The following is a 25,416-nucleotide window of genomic DNA, read 5'->3' on the forward strand; positions in this document are numbered from 1 at the left end:
CATTATCTCATTATCCTACTTCATACAGTGACTATCGTTTGCCATCAGGCGACAATGAAACAAAGGCAGGTCAAAACTTGGACAAACAGTACCCGAGAAAATCTATCTGTATTTTACCCAACTGCTAATTTGAAATGTATCAATAAATGTATACACTTTCCTGGCATCTGATGACAACTTAAAAAAAAAAGGGGGAGGGGAGGTCATTTAGGAACTAACATGCTAACAAAGTTCTTTCCTTTTAGAAATTTTAATTCATTTTAATTAGAATGGATAATCCCACATGGGGAAACAAGGCACTGTGGAAGGTAAAATAGGCTAAAAGCTGATTTAAAAACAAAAAGAAAAAAAAATGCTTCAGCACTTACCTCTGAGCCCAAACTGAGAGAAATAATCTCATCCTCAAATGCAGAATGTGTGTCAATATGGGCAGGAATTCCTGAGATAGAAAACATGACAATATCACTTCATCGTCCATAGCAGATTTAGACTACATGCATGTAGTCTCACATAATTATGGTGAAAAGATTGTTTGGTTCTTAAGAACGTACTATAATCTTAGTTAGAGGGAAACAGAATGAATATGACTCAACAAAATTAAGCTAAATATAAAACAGGATAATTCGACATCAAAGTAAAATGACATTGAGAACTGACTTTAAATAAAGTCTCAGGAGTAACTGCTTAAATAGGACCCTTTCCATTCACAATCCAGGAGGCCAATGTGGAAGACAGATACAAATCATTCTTTTCCATAAACACTGGGATTCTCAAAAACTTTGACAATATTTAGTGTATTAATAATTAAGATACCACTTTTTCCATTCATCAGTCTGGCAAATGAGTAGAAATTGGTAAAGAAACTATAACTCAGAGAAAAGATACAAAGAAGAAAGATACATCCTACTACAGGATGTATAGACTGGTGGAAAGCCAGACAGGAAAACAAGAAATTCAAATACTTACAATAATTACACCACAGTACACGTGTAAAGGCCTAGCCCTGCGGGAGCCAGGAAAGGAGCAGCTCAAGTTTGAGTCAGTCTTGAGGGCTGGGAATGCAGCACAGTGACTGGGTTCCTGTCTAGCAGGTACTAAGCTGTGGCGATACTTTGTTTGTGCTATAATAACTAAGTTTGCTGGAAGATCAGAGTGCAGTTTTAGCCACTAGTTAACCACAGAGGCCAGGCATGTGGGAAAAGGAAAGAGGAAGTGATATGGCTCAATAGAGAGAAAAAGTGATAATAAGGCAAGGTACAGAAAGAAGTTCAACCCCTTTCAGCTGAAAAGTTAGCTAGGTTAAGAGGTGACTGTTGCTTGCTCCTTTGTCTCTCTGATCTTTCAACATTTATCCCAATATTTGACTCCAGATTTTTATTATAATTCACACTACACTAAATCCTAAATTTAATCCTCAGCATCACAATGAAACAATAAAAAATAAAATATAAAGCATTCCATGATTTAAAAAAAAAGTGGGACAAAAAGCAATTCCCTTTGGGGTGGGGGGAATCACTTAACTACAAATATCGGGTGAAAATGCTACTAATAAGCTACCTATACCTAAGATTTTCACTGACAAATACTCCTAGAATTATCTTACACATTCTAAAGTAGGAGGAGAAAAATCATCCAACCAGTTACCTTTCTTCCTTTCTGTGGGTAACTTGCTTCTTCTATTATGCATTTCTTGTTTTCCAAATTACCAATTCCCTCTCTAGTATGTTGAGAGAAGAACAAAAACTACAAACAGCCATGTATATCCATTTAGTTATATTTTATAATGGAAACTCCTCAAGCAATGGAGGTACAGACTACAAGTAATAAGAAGTAATACAGATACTGAGTATTATCGAAGCAGTCTAAAACTTAATTTTAGATAAAATAAAAACAAAAAACACTGAATTTTGATCTCGAAAAGTTTCATAACCTTCTTAATTCTGAAATATACAACAGGGATATTAAAGAAGAAACAAAGGGGGCTGGAGATATGGCTAAGTGATTAAGAACACTAGATACTCTTCCCAGAAGACCCAGGTTCAGTTTCCAACACCCACATAGCAGCTCACAACCATCTGTAACTTCAGTTCCATGGGACACGATAGTCTTCCTTCTGACCTTCTAGGGCACTAGAGTCACACATGATTCACAAACATGCATACAGTCAAAACACACACACACACACACATATAGAGAGAGAGAGAGAGAGAATATATATATATATATATATATATATATATATATATATATATATAGAGAGAGAGAGAGAGAGAGAGAGAGAGAGAGAGAGGGAGTTAAAAGAAAATAGATAACCTAAAATGAAAGAAAATGTTTTTTTCACCTACCATGCCCAGGCTCATACTGATTTATGGTCAACTGATCAGGTTTATGTTTAATGTAACCTTCTTTCAACCATTTTTCCAAAATGCTGTTGCAAATATCAGGAAGACCTAAAGTTGGTAACCAGAAAAGCAAAACACACTCAGAAACTATATATTTAACCAAAAATATAAAAGTAACATTGATACTAATCTTAGTGTTGTGGTCAAAAAAAGATGACAAATCCACAGGCAAAACAAATTAAAAATAGATCTGTAAGAATATTTAAAGTTTTTACACCATTGACACAATCAAATAAAAAGCACAAAGTAATAATTTTGCTAATAACAAATTTGACATTTTATAAAATGATAATAAACAATATACATTGAAATGCCCTTATCCAATATCACTGTTTCATATATACCTTATACCAGGCTGAGAGTAATCTTATATCTTATTTTTGATGTGCTTATGTTTTGACTATGACTCATCACATAGGCTTAGATATGGATATTTTCCATTGGAAGCATCATATCTACTCTCAAACATCCTCAGATTTTGGAGAAATTGGAATTTTATATTTTCAGATTCACAGAGACTTAATGTTAGAAATTAAATACTTTGTCAAATTTTAAATATCTACAAGGCACAAGGAGTATATATGTGAGAAACATGCTAAAAGTGGATGATAGAGCACTACTTTTACAATATGAAGCTATTCATGTTCAACTATGTGCTTGAATAGATAGATACACACAGTTTGGATATGAACTTATTTCATGAAAAGTGAGAAGAATGTGTGTTAACCTGATTAGAGCACATGTTTCTAAAGGGAAGAAGAAGAGAATGAGGATAGACATAAATAGGAAAACACAAACTGAGGTAATTCTAAAACAGAAGAAAATATATGCACTCAAAAAGACAGAGAAGGAACATGCAAATCAACAAAATCAGAAGGAAAAAGGAAGACATAATAGACACCAAGGAAACCAGAAAATTATTAAAAACCTATACACCACACAGCTGGAAAATCTAAAAGTAACAAATTTCTATTTATTTATTTATTAAAAATTTCCACCTCAATTCCACTCTTGGGAATATACCCAAGAGACAGACAAATTTCTTAATAGTTACCATAGTTAAATCAAAATCAGAACTAGAAATAGTCATTAAAAGTCTCTAAACCAAAAAAAGGCCAGGGCCAGAATTCTACCACATGTTCAAAAAAGAAGTAATACCAGTATGCCTAAAATTATTACACAAAACAGAAAAAGAAGCAACAATGCCAAGTTTATTATGAGGCTAGTCATCCTGTTACTGAAACCACACAAAGACTCAACAAATAAGAGAATTAATGACCAATATCCCTCAACACAAAAATATTCAACAATTAGTTAATAAGAAGCCTGAGCAAACAGGTCAACCAGTTGATAATTAATATAAACTTCTGTGTGTTTTTTGGGGACTGAATGGCTACAGGATCAGGTGGGACAGAAACCTCTGTCAACACAGGGAGAAGATGGAGGAGAAACTGCAGTCAGGATGCAAAATAAATAAACGAAGGAAGGAAGGAAGGAAGGAAGGAAGGAAGGAAGGAAGGAAGGAAGGAAGGAAGGAAGAAAAAGTAGACAAGAGCTTCGACTTCATCTGTATATTTGAACTTTTATAACTAAACCGGGCCACTTACTGAATGAAAATGCTCTCAATTTAACCAGTCACCTCAAAAATTGACCTACAGATGACATGCACCTCAACTACTATAGATTTCTTATATATCACATCATCCTTCCCATGCCAGTACCCGCTGTGTATTAATATGTACTTACCGCCAGGTAAGGGCTTATCTTTATCCACAGTGTTGTTCTCATAGTTGAATTCATAACCAAAATGTTTAACTCTTCTGTGTTTTAAGGACTTTTGAACTGTATAAAGAAAATAAACTGCTTGAAAGAAAAGGACAGCACACTTCATATTTCACTCAACATTATAAGGAGTTGTTAGGTAATGACAGCTTCTAATTGCTAAATTTCCTGTTTTAATAGCATTACCCATTTTGTTTATATAATTTGTTTCATTATGCTTAAAACACATATTAATGTGAGAGGAATATGCATATATCCTGCCACTCACAGGGTTGCTAGTTATCTGGAAAGAGGTGAAACAGCTCTCATGGGATGTCCTATTCCAGTTAGTGCCAGAGAAAATCTCAGAGCAGAGAGAAAATGTTGGGATCCAGGTCAGTCTACAGCCTTCTCAGAGACCCTGATGAAACAACTAAAGGAACACTAGCTCTGTGTCCTTGCCTAGCAGCAGATCTGGCAAGGTCCAGTCTGGGGCCGAGGACCGGGCCTTGAAGGAGTCAAGGATTCAGATTCTGGGAATCTGACTTCTCCCCATTGAAGAGACTACAGACTATATTTATCAGTCCCAGTTCTGAGTGCTTAGCCTGTGACACATGAGTCAAGTCAAGAAGTAAACAAGATTTTAAACAGTGGAAGATCTGATAAAAGCTATGTTAATATTACTCAGACTAGAGTTTAGAACAGGTCACTAATACAAATTTTATATATAATACTGTTGTTAAGAACTATTAGTGTGGCTTGCCTACTACCATGTCCAAGCTACTTTCAGTGATCTTGGGGAAACAGTAAAATGCCAATAAACCTATGGTGTACAATGAAAGCAAGAGCAGAAACAGGATATTTTCCAAAAATCTAATTTATGGACCTTGTAGTTTTACTTACAATTCTGATTGTCGGTGTCTCCTGTCCAATTAACACTTTCCAAAAGCATTTTCTCATCCTCAGAAGAAATAATTTCTTCTACCACCAAGAGCCCGGGAGGCAAGGCTTGAAGCCCCAACTTTTTCCATTGTGCTACAGGAAAATGAATTAAAATACTCATATACAAAATCTGAACTCCTGAAAAAAATAAATTCTGCACCAATGTCACAGTTTGCAAAGCTCTAAATCACCATTTTCAGAAGAATGCTGAAGGCCCACAGAAAGGGCAAAAGCAAAGATCAAAATCAGAGTTGTACTGTAATGTACTCTTTATAGTTCGTTTTAACAAAGAATGGCACTCAAGTCTTCTGTTTGCACATGATTGAGTCACTTTGTAAACTTCATTTGAAGACAAGGCTTTTCATATAGTTATAAACTGCTATTAAAAAAATGTCAAGGATAAAACAATACAAAATGGGGATGGAAACCACAAGATCAATTCATTTAATACAGAAAAGGCTTTAACAAAGTTCAACATTCCTTTATGATGCAATCTCTGAAGAACTAGAAAGTACCATACGCCAATATATAAAGACTATATTTAACAAACCTATGGACAATTATGCTAAACAAAGAAAAACTGAATATATTTCCTCTAATATCAACAGCAATGAGACAAGGGTGTCCTCTCTCCACTAGAATTCAATATAGGGTTTGAAGTCTTAGCTAGATCAATAAGAAGAAATAGAAAGAGTTCACCTACAAAAAGAAGCCAATGTATCTATAATTGTGTCTAACATCCTTATCCAACAGAAAATATTAAAATTCTTTTGGGTATATAATCAGAAGCAAGATAGCTGGAACATATGAAAACTCTATTTCAAACTGTCCACATTCTTACCTGCAGTGAGTAGGGGCTCCTCTCTTTCTGCATCAGCCTTTGACCCCAACAGGCAAACACAAACAAACACACCAGCATATATATATATATATATATATATATATATATATATATATATATATATATATATATATACATACACACACACACCAGCATATACACGTGTACACACACATACACACAGACCACCACCCTCCCACACACAAAGAGTAATTGATAGAACTCCGTAAGAAGAAAACTCACACAAAAAAAGTAAGTAACTTCAAGATACCTTTTTCTACATAATTCAAGTACAGAATGATCTTCTGTCCCAAATCATCAATGATTTCTTTTCCATTGAGGTTAGCATACGCTTTCTTGGATTCTTCGATAGTTTTGTATATTACAAATGCATAAGGTTTATTAGGTGGCATTAAGAGAGCTTCCATAGGTCCAGAATTCTCTAAAGCCAAAAGCAGCTGCTTCCTGCTCACACCATTACCAAGACCACCATTGGCAACAACCAGGCTCTTAAAAAAAAAAGGGAAGGGGGTAGTGAGGTAAGTAAAAAGCAATTGATATGACCTACTTATTTGAAAATAAAATCATGATTTCAGAATACTGTAATTAATTTTTTTCCTTTGGTTATTTGGTTTGCTAGCTTCATACAAAGTATATAAACCAATTTACTGAATATTTTGGAGGAAGGTTTCCTATGTTATACACATTTATTGTTAAATAGTTTGCAATGGTGACATATTCATTTCTTCATAACCAGAAATGAAGGTTAAAATCTAACTTCCTATTATGTTTAGAAATACAAAAGCAGTCATATGATATATTTTACCAAAGGACCCAGTACTGCAATAATGCCTTTTCTGCTATAATAGACTGTAGTTTCAAAATGGTGATAAAAAAAATTCCTTCCTCCTTACTCTGTCAGCTACTTTGTTGTAGTAATAATAAAAGTAACTACCATAGTGATCAACTTCCCTTCCCCGGAGAAAGCTTGGCTATGATCCAACTCTCCAATGATACCTAGGTGTCTGTAGTGGGCAGAGGTCACTCAGAAGCCATTAGTCACTTCATTTGCAAATAAAAGACAACTAAATTCATTCCTGAGGGTCTTTAGTATGAGTTTTAGGTATGGCATATATACTATATCCAGTTTAGAAACAAAAGCCAAGGCCAAAAGTAATGTTCATATCTAAATAAAGAGAGAAGTGAGTTACATTGAGTTATAATCTAAAGCCCTGGAAACCTCACAGTAGCTCATAGCATCTCAATATCCAAAAGACAAGAAAAGGTTTTCTAAATAAGGACTAATGGAAATAGTTTATATTATATAAACAAAATACTTTGTAAAATAGGGAAGGTAAGAAAAGAAGAAAGATTATATTAAGATATTGAAGATCTACCTTCAAGTTTCTATTCAACCACATACTAGTTTATATTAACTTCTCAAAGATGATAGTTTTCCCATCTAGCTTTTAGAGAATTAAACATAATAATGAATGTTAAATTTGCTTTATTAACTAAAAAGATTTAATATATAATTGCAACATGCTCTAGTTCAGTGGTTCTCAATCATTAGAAAACCCATACCTCTGATGGTCTTGGGAATTGAGACACTACACAGTAGCAAAATCATGGTTATGAAATGGCAATGAAAAACTTTCATGGTTGTGGGTTCCTAAGACCATCAGAAATATGTTTTCCTATAATTGTGAACTACATGTTGAGAACCGCTCTATTTTAATCCACACTAACAACATGAATTCAAACTACAGACCATACAGAAAATGAGCACCTCCTATCACACGTATATTTACTACAGGTGCAACATATCACTGAATATTACAGCTTCGAGCTACACTTCACAATATTAACATAATACATTACAAGATTGATACAAGTATATTCAAGTGATAACAACACTTTCAGGTCACCTGAGTGGGGTAAGACACTGCTTGGATGCCTTCGTGTTGCAGCAGCACATGCCTGGCTCTACTCTGTTTCCTCAAGAACTTCTTCTCAATTTTGTTAAGTTTTAAGCCACCTTTATGATTGATGTTCATAGTAATACTGTAGAGAAGAGGGATAAAAAGTGTAAATCTTAAAAGTCCTGGAAAAATAATTATGTTATTCATATTTTCTGTGTTTATAAAAAATTGTGTTTTGTAAAAAAAAAAAATTAGTTTCCTTTCAACAACCTAGAAAAGTGAAAATCATTTAAAAAAGTGAAATACTTCAGAAAATAAGAGAAATTCATGACAAGTCATCTATTAGCTTAAGTCCTCCATTGTGATGTAAACTGTGGGAGAGCAAGAATGCCAGCATATGGTACCTACCCAGGAAATATGGGGGAAGAATAAAGGAATGTTCAGTGAGCATTTATGCCTATTATAACCTTAGTGCCCTGACCATACAATTATAACACACTGCATGGCTTTTTGGGAACTTCTAAGTTAGCTGAGCAAAACAAATACACACCAAAAAAAGAAAGAAAAAGAAAATATATGACATATCTTCATATAATTAACTACTAATAGAATTTCTGTTGCTTGTTTCATAACTACAGAGAAAAACACAAAATCAATGTAAATGAAAATATTGGGAAGATTTCAAATTAGAAGGATCAGAACATACAGATTTTTTTTTTTTTTTTTTTGGTTTTTCGAGACAGGGTCTCTCTGTAGCTTTGGTGCCTGTGCTGGGATTAAAGGTGTGCACACCACTGCCCGGCTAGAACATACGGATTTTTAAAAGGAAGTATTCAGTGAGGTAATGAAAAGCAAAGGATAAACAGAAATGTCCATCAACAGCAGTGAAATATTGTAATAATTTTTTTTTACTTTCTTTCTCCTTATTTTGTTGTTCTGTTTTGAACATATTATGTGAATAGGGTGTCACATATTCTACGCTGGCCTCCAACTTGCTACGAGGCTGAGGGTGACCTTGAACTTCTGATACTACTGCTCCACACCTCAAAGACCTGCTGGCTGGCTGGCAGACATTTACAGATGTGCATCCCACAAGTCCAGCTTATGCTTATTCTTTTGTTTATTGAGACGGTTACTTCCTACGCAGCCCTAGCTGACGTAAAAGTTATCCTGCCTCAGCCTTTGTGTGCTGGGACTACAAATGTGCACACTATGCACATAAATATTTTAGAGCAGCAAGTGTTTACTGAATCTCTAGTTCAGTGCTACACATTTCAAAGTTAACAAACAAAATAAACTCAAATAAAATTACATTTTAAAACAACTGGGGGCACAGTCAAAATTAATTACTAGATTTCATTTAAGGACAGAAGAAAAATGGCATTAGTTCAGTTTCTTAGAACACAGAGTACTTGTTGGACAGTAAAGTGAGTAAGGCAGGCTGGTTGGACAATACAGGTCAACTGTAATTAGAATGAGAAGACCTGCAATATCCTATCTGCAGCAAGCAGAAATGCTGATCTAATTTACACTGGAGACATAGAAGGAAAGACACAGAGAGGCCGGGTAGTGGTGGCGCACGCCTTTAATCCCAGCACTCGGGAGGCAGAGGCAGGTGGATCTCTGTGAGTTCGAGGCCAGCCTGGTCTATAAGAGCTAGTTCCAGGACAGGCTCCAAAACACCACAGAGAAACCCTGTCTTGAAAAACGAAAAAACAAACAAACAAAAAAAAAAAAAGACACAGGGAGAGGGGAGAAAGAAAAAAAAAGTTCCAAAAGATCAACAGGCTTTGTTGATTACTAAGATGTGAACAGAGGAATCAAGGTCACTGCACAGTTGCTTGGATGCACCTTATGTGTGACAGGAGTTAGGTCACCACATAGTAGCCATTATAGTAGTTCAGTGACCTCCAGTCTGAGCACGTTCTCTGTTGGTAAAGAGAGTATAGAGACATAAAGGCTCTGTTACTAGCTAAATACCAGTACATCTTGCTGGATCCTACCCCAACTGGCAACTGTACTGTGCCCATTCCCAAGTCAAAAAACTGAGAGCTGTGGCTTGGAGAGACAGCTCAGTGGTTATAAACAGTGACAGCTATTCCTGAGTACCTGGATTCAAGTCCTAGCACCCACATGGTAGTTCACAACCAGGAGATCTGACACACTCTTCTGCCTTCCTTGAGCCCCAGACATGCAAGAAGTGCACAGATACACATGCAGGCAAAACACAAGAACAGAAAATAAAAATAATATTTTTTTAAAAAGCTAATCAATCAACACATATAATGTGAATCTTTTGATTGTAACACACTTATTAGCAAACACTAAGAACAAACCGAAATTCCTATCAAACAAGGCTTCACATACATGTTTTTAAAATATGAGAAATCAGTGATATGAGTTGGTTCCAAGAGAAATAGGTACGTAAGGAAAGATAGTCTTTCCTGGCTTTTGAACTTATAAGCTATCTAAAATGCACTATCTATTTTAAAAGAACACAGAAACAGTTAAGCAATTAGAAAAAAAATTACCCCATTATTTATCATACCCCTTTCTCACTCTCTGAATTACATATTCTATGTTGTTATTTTTGTTTACACTTAGTGTTTATTATCTTTTCCTACAAGTGCATAGAAATTTAACTGCATGAAGTAGTGATTTAGTAATATTCACCGGGTAGCACTTAGCACTTATACAGGATGTGATACCCAGTAAAAACTCATTATTTTTTGTTTGTTTGTTTGATAAATGTAGTAGAATTTGCCATTTTAGCTCCTAAACTTCTCTTCTCCAGAATTCTAATTTTGGCAGCCATCTTCAACGATTTCCATAACACTGGATGTGTATCAGGATTACATGAATGTGCTGGGCTCAAACGCTCACTATAGTCTTGGATTCCTGGCATACAGCTTGCAACAAAACGTTCAGTGGTTATATTTATTTAAGTCTCTGTTAGTGTCCGCACTGTTGTCTAGGTTCTCTGGGATTGTGGTTTGTAGGCTGGCTTTCTTTGCTTTATGTCTACATGGGAAGTAGAAAGTAGAAAAAGACAAGATCAGCCGGGCGATGGTGGCGCACACCTTTAATCCCAGCACTCGGGAGGCAGAGGTAGGCGGATCTCTGTGAGTTCGAGACCAGCCTGGTCTACAAGAGCTAGTTCCAGGACAGGCTCCAAAGCCACAGAGAAACCCTATCTCGAAAAACCAAAAAAAAAAGAAAGAAAGAAAGAAAAAAAAAAAAAAGACAAGATCTCCTGAGTAAATTGTGTACATGGGGACCTTGGGGGAGGGCTGAAGGGGGGAGGGGAGAGGTAGGGAGGGAGGGGAGCACAGAAAAATGTACAGCTCAATAAATATCAATAAAAAAACAAAGTTCAGTGAAATCGACCAAAACCACAGGCTGACACCACCCCCACCCTACAGGCAGAAGGGCTGATCAAGAAGCGTGTAAATCGCAAAAAACATGGACGAACGTTTACTAGCTTACCTTTGCTTCACAGAATTAATGCTGACTGGAAAAGAACTAGAATCAAGTGCCGGTCTCCAATCACAAAAGCAGCTAACACAGGCATCCCTGGGCATTCATCCCACGTCAAACGCATGAACACTAGACCCTACCAGAGCTGCCAACACCGAGGCGTGCCTGAGCCCATACACTGCACCCTACCCAACCTGGGTGGGCCCACGCTGGCCAAGACAACGGACAAGGAGCTACCCTCCGTCACCGCTAAAAACTAGTACCATACTCTTCTTTCTCTCCTCACCAGAGGTTTTTACCTCACCGATGCTTTTTCTCTATCGTCAGCCAGCCTCAAAGGAGCGTATAGAGCTACGCAACCGCTCTCACACCACCTCACCTGGGCGCCGCCATGTTGTAGGCAATCGCACTACATTTCCCATGAGCCCACGGGGCTACCACAGCGCTCCCACAACACCCTCTCCCGCCCAAAATCTTTTGTTGACACTTTCTCGGCCAAGTGTCTGTAATCTGTTGTGCTGTTTGGCTGCTTTATGTGGGTGGATAGTAATGATTGGAGGAGCACTACAACTGGCACGTTACTAAAACAGCATACTTCCTAAATGCATGCTAAGGATTTGACCCACAGATGAGTATCGTCCTCACCCTTTATCTTTGTAAAAGACCTAGACGGTTACAGAAAACCACAACTAATCAAGATGAAGATCTGTGAAGACCAGTGTCAACTGTCATGTACAATACAATCTTGCACCTAAATCTCAGAGATCTGCAGAGAAAAAGGAGGTAGAGCAAATGGAGAGTCATCCATAAAGTCTCACCAACTAGACTGTCTACATATGAGTTGAACAAAACAATGAAAACAGACATGCTTCTAAGGTCATACAGAAAGTTCAGGAGGCCTTAACTCTACACAAAGAACTACAGGAAAATAAGGAATTCTGAGAGCAAGAGAAATAGTCTTCTCCAGGGAAGAGCGCACCAGTTGTTATCGAATAATAAGTTGTCAGCCCTGAAAACACTTTAAAGCAAGCTATACAAATGTAATACTTTGTATTTATGTATACATGCACAATTAATGTTAAAAGAGGTCTTGAGTTTGAGAGCATGGAGGAGCAGTATAGGAATGGATTTGGAGGGCAGAAATGCAATGGGTAAATCGCATAATTATAATCTTAAAAACAGAAATAGTAGGAACTCTATAAATGAAGGAGGAGGAGGAGAAGATGAGGAAGAAAAAAGAAGGAGAAGGAGAGGAAGAAGAAGAAGAAGAAAAAGAAGAAGGAGAAGAAGAAGAAGAAGAAGAGGAGGAGGAGGAGGAGGAGGAGGAGGAGGAAGAAGAAGAAGAAGAAGAAGAAGAAGAAGAAGAAGAAGAAGAAGAAGAAGAAGAAGAAGAAGAAGAAGAAGAAGAAGAAGAAGAAGAAGAAGAAGAAAAATTGGATCTGCTTTGGAAAAGACATTTCTTTCTTTTTATTGAAAAAATTTCCCCCTCCTCCCCGCCTCCCATTACCCTCCCCCTCCCCCTACTCCTTTTCCCCTCCCCCCATTCCTCTCCCTCTCCCCCCACTCCATTCCCCCTCCCTCCCCAGTCTGAAGAGCAGTCCAGATTCCCTGCCCTACCGGAAGTCCAAGGTCCTCCCCCTCCATCCAGGTCCAGGAAGGTGAGCATCCAAACAGGCTAGGCTCCCACAAAGCCAGTACATGCAGTAACATCGAAACCTAGTGCCATTGTCCTTGGCTTCTCATCAGCTCTTATTGTCCTCCATGTTCAGAGAGTCCGGCTTTATCCCATGCTTATTCAATCCCAGTCCAGCTGGCCTTGGTAAGCTCCCAAGAGATCAGCCCCACTGTCACAGTGGGTGGGTGCACCCCTCGCGGTCCCGACTTCCTTGCTCATGTTCTCCCTCCTTCTGCTCCTCATTTGGACCTTGGGAGCTCAGCCCGATGCTCCACTGTAGGTCTCTGTCTCTAGCTTCATCCATCGCCAGATGAAGGTTCTATGGTGATATGCAAGATATTCATCAGTATGGGTATAGGATAGGGCCATTTCAGGTTCCTTCTCCTCAGCTGCCCGAGGTACTAGCTGGGGACATCTCCCTGGACACCTGAGAGCCCCTCTAGAGTCAAGTCTCTTGCCAGCCCTAAGAAGGCTCCGTTAATTAGGATATATACTTCCCTGCTCCCACATCCACCCTTCCTTTCCCAACCATCCCATTCCCACAAGCTGCCCCCATCCTCCCCTTCTGACTTTTCTCTCCCTATTTCCCCTTACCCCCATCAGACCCCACCCACAAGTTACCAGGTTTTTCCCGGCAATCTTGTCTACTTCCCATATCCAGACGATGACTATATGTTTTTCTTTGGTTTCACCTTCTTATTTAGCTTCTTTAGAATAATAAATTATAGGCTCAATGTCCTTTATTTATGGCTAGAAACCAATTATGAGTGAGTACATCCCATGTTCATCTTTTTGGGTCTGGGTGACCTCACTCAGGATAGTGTTTTCTATTTCCATCCATTTGCTTGCAAAGTTCAAGATGTCATTGTTTTTTACCGCAGCGTAGTACTCTAATATGTATATATTCCACACTTTCTTTATCCATTCTTCCATTGAAGGGCATCTAGGTTGTTTCCAGGTTCTGGCTATTACAAATAATGCTGCTATGAACATAGTTGAACAAATGCTTTTGTCATATGATAAGGCATCTCTTGGGTATATTCCAAAGAGTGGTATTACTGGGTCTTGGGGTAGGTTGATCCCGAATTTCCTGAGAAATCGCCACACTGATTTCCAAAGTGGTTGCACAAGTTTGCATTCCCATCAACAATGGATGAGTGTACCCCTTATTCCACAACCTCTCCAGCAAAGGCTATCATTGGTGTTTTTTATTTTAGCCATTCTGACAGGTGTAAGATGGTATCTTAAAGTTGTTTTGATTTGCATTTCCCTGATCGCTAAAGAGGTTGACATGACCTTAAGTGTCTTTTGGCCATTTGAACTTCTTCTGTAGAGAATTCTCTATTCAGTTCAGTGCCCCATTTTTAATTGGGTTTAGCATTTTAAAGTCTAGTTTCTTCAGTTCTTTATATATTTTGGAGATCAGACCTTTGTCTGTTGCAGGGTTGGTGAAGATCTTCTCCCAGTCAGTGGGTTGCCTTTTTGTCTTAGTGACAGTGTCCTTTGCTTTACAGAAGCTTCTCAGTTTCAGGAGGTCCCATTTATTCAATGTTGCCCTTAATGTCTGTGCTGCTGGGGTTATACGTAGGAAGTGATCTCCTGTGCCCATATGTTGTAGAGTACTTCCCACTTTCTCTTCTATCAGGTTCAGTGTGTTCAGATTGATATTGAGGTCTTTGATCCATTTGGACTTGAGTTTTGTGCATGGTGATAGATATGGATCTATTTTCATTTTTCTACAGGTTGACATCCAGTTGTGCCAGCACAATTTGTTGAAGATGCTTTCTTTCTTCCATTGTTAACTTTTAGCTCCTTTGTCGAAAATCAGGTGTTCATAGGATTGAGGGTTAAAGTCCGGGTCTTCTATTCGATTCCATTGGTCGACTTCTCTGTTTCTATGCCAATACCAAGCTGTTTTCAATAATGTACAGCTCTGTAATAGAGTTTGAAGTCAGGGATGGTAATGCCTCCAAAAGTTCCTTTATTGTATAAGATTGTTTTTTATTTTTCCATATAAAGTTGATTATTGTCTTCTCTAGATCTGTGAAGAATTTTGATGGGACCTTGATGGGGATTGCATTGAATCTATATATTGCTTTTGGTAGAATTGCCGTTTTTACTATGGTGATCCTCCCAATCCAAGAGCAAGGGAGATCCTTCCATTTTCTGGTATCCTCCTCAATTTCTTTCTTCAATGCCTTAAAGTTCTTGTCAAATAGATCTTTCACTTCCTTGGTCAGAGTTACCCCAAGATATTTTATGCTATTTGTGGCTATCGTGGAAGGTGATGCTTCTCTGTTTCCCTCTCTGCTTCCTTATCCTTTGTGTATAGGAGGGCAACTGATTTTTTGGAGTTGATCTTGTATCCTGCCACATTACTAAAGATGTTTATCAGCTGTAGCAGTTCTTTGTTGGAGTTTTTGGGGTCGCTTATGCGACATGGGTTTTTCACCTCATGGTTTCCCATCTCCTGGGGCTGGGCCACCATGTTGAAGCCCAGCCCTGCTTTGTTGTATTTTGTTCTTTGTGTTTTTGCCGTAGGGATTGCCTTCAGAGGTGCCGCGTATTACTCATGTGTTATATGTACCTCTGCAGCAGATTGGGTGGAGTGTGATGAGTTGGTTGTTCAAGCTAGTGTATGTTAGTACGTCAAAGGCTGCCATGGCACACAGTGCATATGAACGGTGCTGGCATGCCTTCCAGAGGTCTATGTAGCATGAAAGAGGGAGGAAAGGCTTTTCACAGATGGCTGTGTACAGGACATAAAGGAGGCTCTTTGGGGCTTGGGAAGAGTAATTTCAGGTGCCAGCATAGGGGGCATTTAGTCACCACCCTGGGAAGGTGGGATGTGAGCTGGGCCTGGAGAGGAAGCTTAAGGACAAGAGAATCAGAACCACCAGACCTATATAGGTAAAAACAGACTGTACTGAAGGGCTAGATATGGGCATTAATGAGGTCACTCTGGCCTATCATGTAATTTAACTGGGTGATGACCTAGCTTCTGCTCTGGAGTGCTAGTAAAAGGATTTAGTGGGGGTAAGAGGTGGAGTAGTGTTTGTCCAGGTTTGTGGTATAGTTTTGGGCAGGCTCTAGGTTCTCTGGTAAGCAGTGGAAGACTTGTGGAGGTATTTCTGAGAAGACCCAGAGAGTTCATGAAGTGCTGCCTGATAGTAAATTGCAGAAAGCACTGAATGTCGAGTATCCTGGCGGTTTGTTTGTATTTGCTTTCTTTTTGAGACTAGGCCTTAACATAGGCTGGCCTTGAACTTTGTGATAATCCTCTGGCGTCAGCCTCCAGACTGAGGAGAAGCCACTACCTCTGTGTATTGTTTTGTTTCTGTAGTAAAAACCTTTCACTTAAGCATTACTTGACTTCTTCTTGGTATCTACACATTCCCAACATTACACTTTTTTTTGTATTATTAAGTCAAGTCAGGTTTCATTTGGGCTTTATTGTTTGTTGTTTGGTTGGTTTTTTTTTTTTTTTTTTTTTTTTTTTTTTTTTTTTTTTTTTTTTTTTTCGAGACAGGGTTTCTCTGTGGTTTTTGGAGCCTGTCCTGGAACTAGCTCTTGTAGACCAGGCTGGTCTCGAACTCACAGAATCCGCCTGCCTCTGCCTCCCGAGTGCTGGGATTAAAGGTGTGCGCCACCACCGCCAGGCTGTTGTTTGTTTTTGCTTTGTTTTTCAGAATAGGGTTTCTCTTTGTAACAGCCCTAACTGTCCTGGAATTTTTTTGTAGACCAAGCTGGCCTCAAACTCAGAGATACCTTCCTGCCTCTGCCTCCCAGTGCTGGGATTAAAGGCGTGTGCCACCACGCCTGGCTGTTTGTTTTTAACACGAGCCTGAAATGTAGTCAGTCTGGTGGCTGAGACTATGACAGAATGAGTAGTGTATATAAGTAGTGTGTACAGTGTGGACTCCCTGGACCAAAACACAGCTCATTCCATCCTGAGCTGGAATGAATGGGACAGTGCCTGTTTTCATCAAACTATTCAGGACAATATGTAGTTTCAAACCAATGACTTGTGAGACTAGAGATAGGACTCAGCAGCTAAGAGTTTGGTTTCTAGCACCCATGTCAAATGGTTCACAACCACCTGTTACTTCAGCTTTCTGGAATCTTCTGGCCTCCATAGACACCTGTATTCATGTGCATAAGCTCAGATACCTACACATAGTTAAAAAAAATAAATCTGTTTAAAAAACAAAGGATAAAATACTAATGAATTGTTTCTAGAATTTTCCAAGTAATATTTTTGATCATGGCTGATATATGTAACTGAAGCTGTAGATAAGAGAACTTTTTAACTTTCAGTGGAATCAACTATGACAAACCACTGCCTCCTTTCAAGTTGCATCTTTCCGTGCAGAGCGAATTGCAAAAGAGAAAAAGGTATGGTGCCCTGGACTTTGGGTCCTCTCAGAAACTTGCTGCTGTGACATGCTGTCACCCAGGGCTGGGTCCAACTCCTTTAGCAGCTTCTCTTTCTGTCTGACCCATCTAGGCTTTGGCTGATCAGCAGAAGGCACAGCAGCCACCTGTGACACAGCCACCCCCTCCGCAGCAACAGCAGCAGCAACAGCAGCAGCAGCAACCCCCACCACCTCCACAGCAGCCACCACCACCACTGCCACAGCCACAGGCAACAGGCAGCCAGCCACCAGCAGGACAGCCTGCTGTCCAGTCCCAGCCCCAGGTCCAGGCCCAGCCCCAGCCTGTGCAGGCACAGTCAAAGGGACAACCAACAATGACAACTGTGGGAAGTGCTGCTGTACTGGTGAGAGCCTCTGAGCCCACAGTCTCTAGACCACACCCTGCGAGAACACGCAGTGCTCCCTGGGGGAGCCTGTGTTTTTATTGACTGTGCCATCCTCCAAGGCTCATGAATGAGCCTCACTGGGTTGGGAGGGTAAAGCCACTCTTTGGTACTAAGGAGAACCTGGGTTCTAAAGTTGGGTGTAGTTGCATATACTTTTAATCCAAGCTTAAGGGGGATCAAAACAGGAAGATCTTGAGTATAAGTCCAGCCTGAGCAGTAAAACCGTGACTCAAAAATAAGATGCTGGATTCTGTAGAATAACACCGATGAGCTTGCTCCCTTCATTCATTGCAAGTGTACATGCAAGTGTAGCAAAAAAGATGCTCCACCTGTGCCCACTCATGTTTTCAGGCCATAAGTACACAAATATCCAAAGGAAATTCAGAGTTATGACCCTGAAGGACATACTCGTTGACATCTATACTTTAGTTCATTTTCTGTGATGCTTATTACACAGACATTGAAACCACATTGAAGAGAACAGACTCTGTGCTAATGGATAACACTTGAGGTTATCAGCCAGGCGTAAAAGTGTTTGTGTGATATGTGCAAGTGCACATGAGTGCTGGTTTGGGTGGTTTTCTCAGGAGCCGTCCACTTTATTTTTTGAGATGATCCTTCACCCAGGGCTTGCAGAGTTGGCTAAGTAGGCTGTCTGTTGGACCACAGAGATCCTTGTGTACACTTTAACAGTACAAGGATATAAGCATACACACTACTTCTGGGTTTTTATATGGGTGCTAGGAGTCAAACTTAGATTTTCATACGTGCAAAGCAAGCACCTTACCAAGATCTTCTCAGACTCTGAATCATTACATTGAACTGTGTGGGGTTTTGTTTTTGTTTTTGTTTTTAATATGGTTGGGGATCATTCTTTCTTCACTGAGATGATACATTTACTAAGCCTGTATGGTGTGGAAACATTGACAGGAAGACTGATAAACAGTATCTCTTGTCCACTGAAGTTCACATTACTATGTAGAATAGAGTAATGACCACAGGAAGAGCCTGGACAGTGGTTAGCTGGCAAGAAGATTTTTTTAATGGATTTTTAAAAGGTATTTATTTAATTAATTTATTAAGTATACAGTGGTCTGCATGCCTGCAGGCCAGAAGAGGGCACCAGATCTCATTTCAGGTGGTTGTGAACCATCAAGTGGTTGCTGGGAATTGAACTCAGGACCTTTGGAAGAGCAAGCAGTGCTCTTAACCACTGAGCCATCTCTCTAGCCCGGCAAGAAGATTCTTGCTGAAAAGGTGGCATTTGAAAGTTGAAGCCTGAATGACAGGAAGGCATTCATGAGAAGGATGGAAGCAGCCAGCACAGAGTCTTGCATGTGGTTAATGTGGTGGTGGTGGGCACAGTCTGGAGGTAGTGCATGGGGTGAGGGGCAGCATGGGAAGGGGAAGGCAACCTTGTAATAACCCATGTGCGGAGGACCAGGCTAGAGTCTGAAGCTCAGGAATTTGCATTGACTGATGGTAATGGCTTTTGGAGAGTTTGTGCAGCATAAGGCCTGACCTGAAGTTAACCTGAATTTCTATTTTCAATAAGCAGGAACCATTAAGACATCAGTCACTGGAACAAGTGTCCCAACAGGTGAGGAGGGTGCAGAGGGCTTGGAAATGGAGCTTAGTGTTTCTCCTCTGGCCTCACCTACATCCTCCTCTTTAGGCACTGTGAGTGGAAACGTGATTGTGAACACAATAACGAGTGTTCCCGCTGCTACCTTCCAGCCCATTAACAAGCGTTTGGCATCACCTGTGGCTCCTGGAACTTTGTGAGTTGTTCCATGTTCAGAGAGCTTTTACTATGACTTGTATTTTGGGAAGATTATTTGCTTTTTGAATGTTACACAGATGAAAAAAAATAACTGGTCTAGTTTGAATTTTATAAAAGAAGTAGCTGATTAGTTAGGGAATCCTCGGGTGTTAAGAAACTGTCCTCTTTTGTATTATTAGGGAAGAGTGATTTTCCTCATAGGACAAGTTTTCAGAGAGGGAGAGGTGGTATATGAAGAAACAGCAGCCAGTCCCTTTGACCTGGGTGCCCCTTAACTGTACCTCAGTGTACTAGTGGGAAGCAGAGATGAGGTGGTTACCTTGGTAGAGTGCTATGCTGGAGTGTGGAGCACAGTGGCATGTAAAGGGAGCAAGCAAGCTGGCTACCTGGAGTGAAGGCAGCTGGGCAGGAGAGAGAGCCATCACAAGCATAAAGGTAGAGGTTGGCTTGGGGAAGATGATCCCCTAGGAGAAAAGGAAACACCCTCTGTGGCATAACACAGAAAATGTGATCAGAAGGTTTCTTTCTTTCTTTTTTTTGGTGTGTGTGTGTGTGTGTGTGTGTGTGTGTGTGTGTGTGTGTGTGTGTGTGGTTTTTCGAGACAAGGTTTCTCTGTGGGTTTGGAGCCTGTCCTGGAACTAGCTCTTGTAGACCAGGCTGGCCTTGAACTCACAGAGATCTGCCTGCCTCTGCCTCCCAACTGCTAGATTAAAGGTGTGGGCCAACACTGCCCGGCGATCAGGTTTCTAATGTCAGCCCCCTGCTTTCCTTTCATAGCTCACAGCCAGAATAAAACACATTGTATTAGAATTCATATTCTGATACCCAGAGACAGCATGTCTCCTGTATAAGAAGTGATATTTCAAAGCTCTTATGCTGGGGTTTAGAGAATATGTTTTCTATGAAGATGTGGTTTCTCTGATAAACTGTAGGTAGACACACAAATGGATGGAGTTGGAGAGGGTACATGTAGGGCCCTGGTCTCCCTTATTCCTGTGGTGCATTTGTGGGGACAGTTTATGATCAACTTACTAAGCTTCCTGTGTGTTTCTGTGCTATGCCTGCCCCGCCTGGTGGTTAGCTGCAGGGCATTCACTCCATTGATAATATGGTAATTTCCCACCTGCCTGGGCGGAGATCCTTGTGCTGCAGTCAGGTAGATAAAAACTCCCCCAACGCTGAATAAAGTGGCATTCGGCTGATCTCCTTTCGAATGACCCTGGTCTCTCTGTGTCTTCTTTTCAATCTCCAGGCCCTTGCCCGACTCGCGTTTGGTACAGTGGCGCGCGAACTGTACCGAGGGTGTAACACCAAATCGGGTGTTACAGGTACAGAACTATATAGATATACATACTTGTGTGTAACCAGTGGGTTTGTTGAACATGCCAAGGGGAGCTAGGAGGGATTAGAATGGACTGGCCTCACCAGATAGCGCCAGAACAGTTGAAGAGCCATACTAAGCCGTTAAACTTGTTGTATGATTCACTCTTGTCTCTTTTCTTTTCTTTTTTTTTTCTTTTCTTTTTTCTTCCCTCCCTCCCTTGCCTTCCGAGTGCCAGGATTAAAGGAATGTACCACCATGCCTAACTGAATTCATACTTCCTTGGCTTGGCAGCTACCCCAAGTCCTATGATAACATTCCTGTGTTACCTTTCTAGACATCCAGAGGTTCTGCTTCTGCTCAGGTGATCCATACCCAGCAATGAGCAGTTGGTTCCCCAGCTACTGCCACCACTGACCTGGTGTCCATGACAACAACTCAAGGTGTTCGGGCAGTCACTTCCGTGACAGCCTCAGCTGTGGCCACTGCCAACCTGACTCCAGTGCAGACCCCAACCCGGTCTTCAATGACCCAAGTGTCCCAAGGTGAGAGGCTTGGTGTTTCCCTGAGCTAGTATCTGCTATTAGAGCTTCAGCTTGCAGGTATTATCCAGGACTGCTGAGGATGCCATGGTCTAAGAAGTCAACCTCTTTATAGCCACAGGAGTTCAGCTACCTGGAAAAACCATCACTCCTGCTGCCCACTTCCAGCTTCGTAGGCAGCAACAGCAGCAGCGGCAGCAGCAACAACAGCAGCAGCAGACCTCCCAGGTTCAAGTTCAACAGCTCCAGGGCCAGGCCCAGTCTCCTGCACAGATCAAAACTGTGGGCAAGCTGGCACCGGTGAGCATATCCTTCACCAGAACATCACAGGCATATCTGACTTGTCTGTAGTTCAGAGCCTATTTTACAAAAATCTATCATTGTCTTTAGCCTGCTTTTTTGTATTTAACACAATTTTTCATCTAGTAAGTGTGACTCATTCTTCTAAGAAGCATTAGGAAACCTTAGCTTCCTGCCAGCAGGTACATCTCCAAGCATTGTATTACTACAGCTCATTTTCCAGAGAACTAAAAAGCTTGTCTGCACCTTTCTGGGAGGGTAGTGTGAAGATGATCCCTCAGTGCTCCTCTTCTGGAGTAGCTAGGTCAAAGTATGCTTTTCTTTGCTGCTTGTTTGAAAATTGATGCTTCCCGTTTTGCCAGTCTGTTGTCTTGTTGTCTTTGGTTAGTGTGTTTACTTTAGAAGGGAATTGTTACGTCCTTGCAACAAATGCAGCATTAAAAGGAACCAGAAAAACAGATGCAATGTGAGTAGACTGATTGCTGGGTCTGCCATTGTGAGCTGCTGATCAGAGGCTTGACTCACTAGAGCTGAGGTGAGGCCACCTCTGTGAAGCTTGGGTAGGACCCAGATATGAGTCAGTGGTCCCGTGTGTCTTTTGTCAGTATTCTATTGGGACCTCCAGAGTGTGTTTCGTTCTCTTTGAGAGGTGGTGGTAAGATACCTCAGATGAAAACTACCTAGCTGTCTGTGGCTACTACACATACCTTAAATCATTTCAAATGCCACAAATTATGACATTCAGTTCCTCATTCAGAGATTATGATTTAGGGCTCCAAAGCCCCCCAAGGATGTGGCTGCTGAATTATACAGCACCTTTTCTTCCAGTAAACCAGAGTAATTGTTCTCACTACTCTAAGGCCAGCAGGGAAAAATTGTCTGATAGCATTGAGATTGCTCCAGTCAGCATTTCTCACCCAGCCCAGCTGCAGGAGTCCTGCTCACCCTCTTGTTCCTTTGTTTTTTTTAACCCACATTCTCCTACTTCAGTTTCAAATCCATTGTCATTTCTGATATATCCAGAGAGATCTGATAGTTATGAACAGCTCATACATTTGTGGGAAGGGAGTGGGGTGTCTTTTTTGTTTTTGTTTTTTGAACTAGTGTCTTGATAACTTCTGTTTTTGAGTCAGGTAATATCACGTAACTGATGTTGGTCTTGAACACCTGGTCCTTCCCCCTTTACTTCCATTGTGCTATTAATTGTAAACTTGAGTAACCATGCCCAGCTCATTATCTTGTTACCTTCATAAGGTTTATTGCCAAGTTATTACTATTGATGGAGTGTGGTTACAAAGTCATTATTCTTTATTTAAACTGACTCATGAGAAATAAGAACTTGGAAACCTTGCTGTGACCTTAGTGATCTGTCAGAGTTGCTGTCCCCACTTCTGTGAAGTGCTGATTTTTTTCTTTTTTTGTTTGTTTTTTGAGACAAGGTTTCTCTGTAGCTTTTGGAGCCTGTCCTGGAACTAGCTCTTCTAGACCAGGCTGGCCTCGAACTCACAGAGATCCACCTGCCTCTGCCTCCTGAGTGCTGGGATTAAAGGCGTGCGCCACCACCGCCCGGCTAGTAAAAATTTCTTAATGAATTATATTTTGATCATATTCTTTCCCGTTACAACTCCTCCCAGATGCTTAGATAGAAAGCCTACTTCATCCGTATGTTCTGTCTCTCAAAAAGCATACTAAAAAACATGGAATCCATTTGGCCAACTATTTCTGGGCATTGGGTCTGTCCTGGAGTGTGTTTAGTATACCCATGACATTGAATTGAAGAATCTGGATTTTCTTTCCCAGCAAATAGCTTCTTGATTGGTGTAGGATTTTGTCAACTTCCCCTGTGTTTACATTTCTATCTTCTGGCTTGAGCTGTTAATTTTTTTTTAATTATTAACTGTGTGAGTGCTCTCACACTCTCAAATTCCATACTAATGATCCTTGCTTCCACAGGCTTTAGGGTCTCCTTTGTGCAGGCTTGAGGTTACAGAAGTCTGACTAAAGAACAGTCAGCTAGCCGGGCGGTGGTGGCGCACGCCTTTAATCCCAGCACTCGGGAGGCAGAGGCAGGCGGATCTCTGTGAGTTCGAGGCCAGCCTGGTCTACAGAGCTAGTTCCAGGACAGGCTCCAAAGCCACAGAGAAACCCTGTCTCGAAAAACCAAAAAAAAAAAAAAAAAAGAACAGTCAGCTAGGCTTGGTGGGAGCCTGGCCAGTTTGGATGTTCACCTTCCTGGATGTGGACGGAGGGGGGAGGACCTGGGACTTACCACGGGGCGGGGAGCCCTGACTGCTCTTTGGGCTGGAGAGGGAGGGAGAGAGGAGTGAGGAGAGGGGGAGAGGGGTGGGAGGAGGAGGAGAGGGGTGGGAGGAGGGGGAGGGAAATGGGAGGCTGGGAGGAGGTGGAAATTTGTTTTTTTCTTTATTATTCTCCTTTTATCAATAAAAAAAAAGAAAAAAAAAGAACAGTCAGCTAGCTTGATAAGAGTTTCACTTCGGCTGGCCTTGCCCAGGCTGACCTCAAACTTACCATCCTTCTGCTCAGGTAGTCTGGTGTGGACTACCATACTTCAGTGTGTGTGGAACTTTTGTAGCTTTCATGATTCTAAGAATTCAACCTAGGGCTACATGCATGCTGCACAAGTTTCATTACTGAGCTACAGCTTCAGCGTTGTTCAGTTTTGACAACAGCAAGAAGTGAACACAACAGGAAGTGAACACAGGGCAGAAAGTTTTGCTTTATAGAACGTGAGCTTTCAGTTATGATGGATGAAACCACTGAGAAATTTTGGTGTCTCTCCTGGTAAGACCTGGCCCACTGGGCTTGCCTCTATACAAAACCTTTATCCGGTGTCACTAAGAACTCAGATGAGTGCAGTTCACTTCCAAATCTAATTCATGTATAATCAGTCCCAAGGAAAAGTTAAAATGTGAACCAAGAATTTTGAGTTATTAAATGGATTGCTTCTGAAAGTGAGTCAGTTGCTTTTTAACCTCCTAGGATCCTGGTGGGCATACTTGATATTGATTCTCCATGTTACCTGCCATTATTTGTTTGCTTAAAAGCAGAGAAAGATATTTGTGCATGTATTTTGAATCCTATGCTTGCCTTGTTTTGTCAAAGGTTGCAAAACTTCCTCAAGTTGTACAACAACAAACACCTGTGGCCAGCATCCAGCAGGTTGCATCAGCTTCTCAACAGGTAGAGTGCACAGAGACCTGGAGGGTGCTGGGGGGCAAATGTGTTTCAGAAGCAGAATACTAGTGATTAGAGAATTACTTTTGGCTTTCATAATTCACACAAAAACATGAGCTTTTGGGGAAAATGACCTACTGAGGGGGAATTTCCAAGGAAAAACCAGACCTGTGCCCCAACCTGCTCTCAGCAGGTACCTTTTAATGTTCCACAAGACAGGATCACAGCTTCTGGGAGAGAAGCTGGCAAGTGAAAACACCCCTTTCTGAACCAGAACCCTCTGGTTTGTTTTCACTTTCAGTGAAGTAGTATTTGATTAAAGTGGTGACGTTATTTTTAAAGCTGCCCATGAACTTAAAAAAAAATTAACTAACCCCCCTTATATTGGTCTACATCCTTTGCTGTTTTGCTGAGGCTACTAGGTGTATGTGGT

General features: G+C 40.6%; 1 protein-coding gene across 6 annotated transcripts in view; it reads right to left on the reverse strand.

Moving 5' to 3' along the window:
• The window catches only part of Alkbh8 (alkB homolog 8, tRNA methyltransferase), a 49,265-nt gene extending 37,509 nt beyond the window's left edge, over window positions 1-11,756 (reverse strand). The window contains exons 1-7 of one of the 6 annotated variants that reach the window (XM_075966909.1): window positions 11,650-11,756; window positions 7,875-8,010; window positions 6,218-6,455; window positions 5,067-5,198; window positions 4,149-4,244; window positions 2,346-2,450; window positions 369-439 (exon numbers count right to left, since the gene is read on the reverse strand). In XM_075966909.1, the coding sequence (XP_075823024.1) occupies window positions 369-439; window positions 2,346-2,450; window positions 4,149-4,244; window positions 5,067-5,198; window positions 6,218-6,455; window positions 7,875-8,003 (771 nt within the window). In that variant the 5' untranslated portion in view covers window positions 8,004-8,010; window positions 11,650-11,756. Of the gene's footprint in view, window positions 1-368; window positions 440-2,345; window positions 2,451-4,148; window positions 4,245-5,066; window positions 5,199-6,217; window positions 6,456-7,874; window positions 8,011-9,977; window positions 10,049-11,354 lie in introns of those variants that run through there. The other 5 variants (XM_075966906.1, XM_075966908.1, XM_075966912.1 and 2 more) reach the window with 5 other exon arrangements.
• Between the last annotated feature and the right edge of the window lie 13,660 nt (window positions 11,757-25,416).

The sequence above is a fragment of the Microtus pennsylvanicus genome, chromosome 3 (assembly GCF_037038515.1).
Source record: "Microtus pennsylvanicus isolate mMicPen1 chromosome 3, mMicPen1.hap1, whole genome shotgun sequence".
Taxonomy (NCBI): Eukaryota; Metazoa; Chordata; class Mammalia; order Rodentia; family Cricetidae; genus Microtus; species Microtus pennsylvanicus.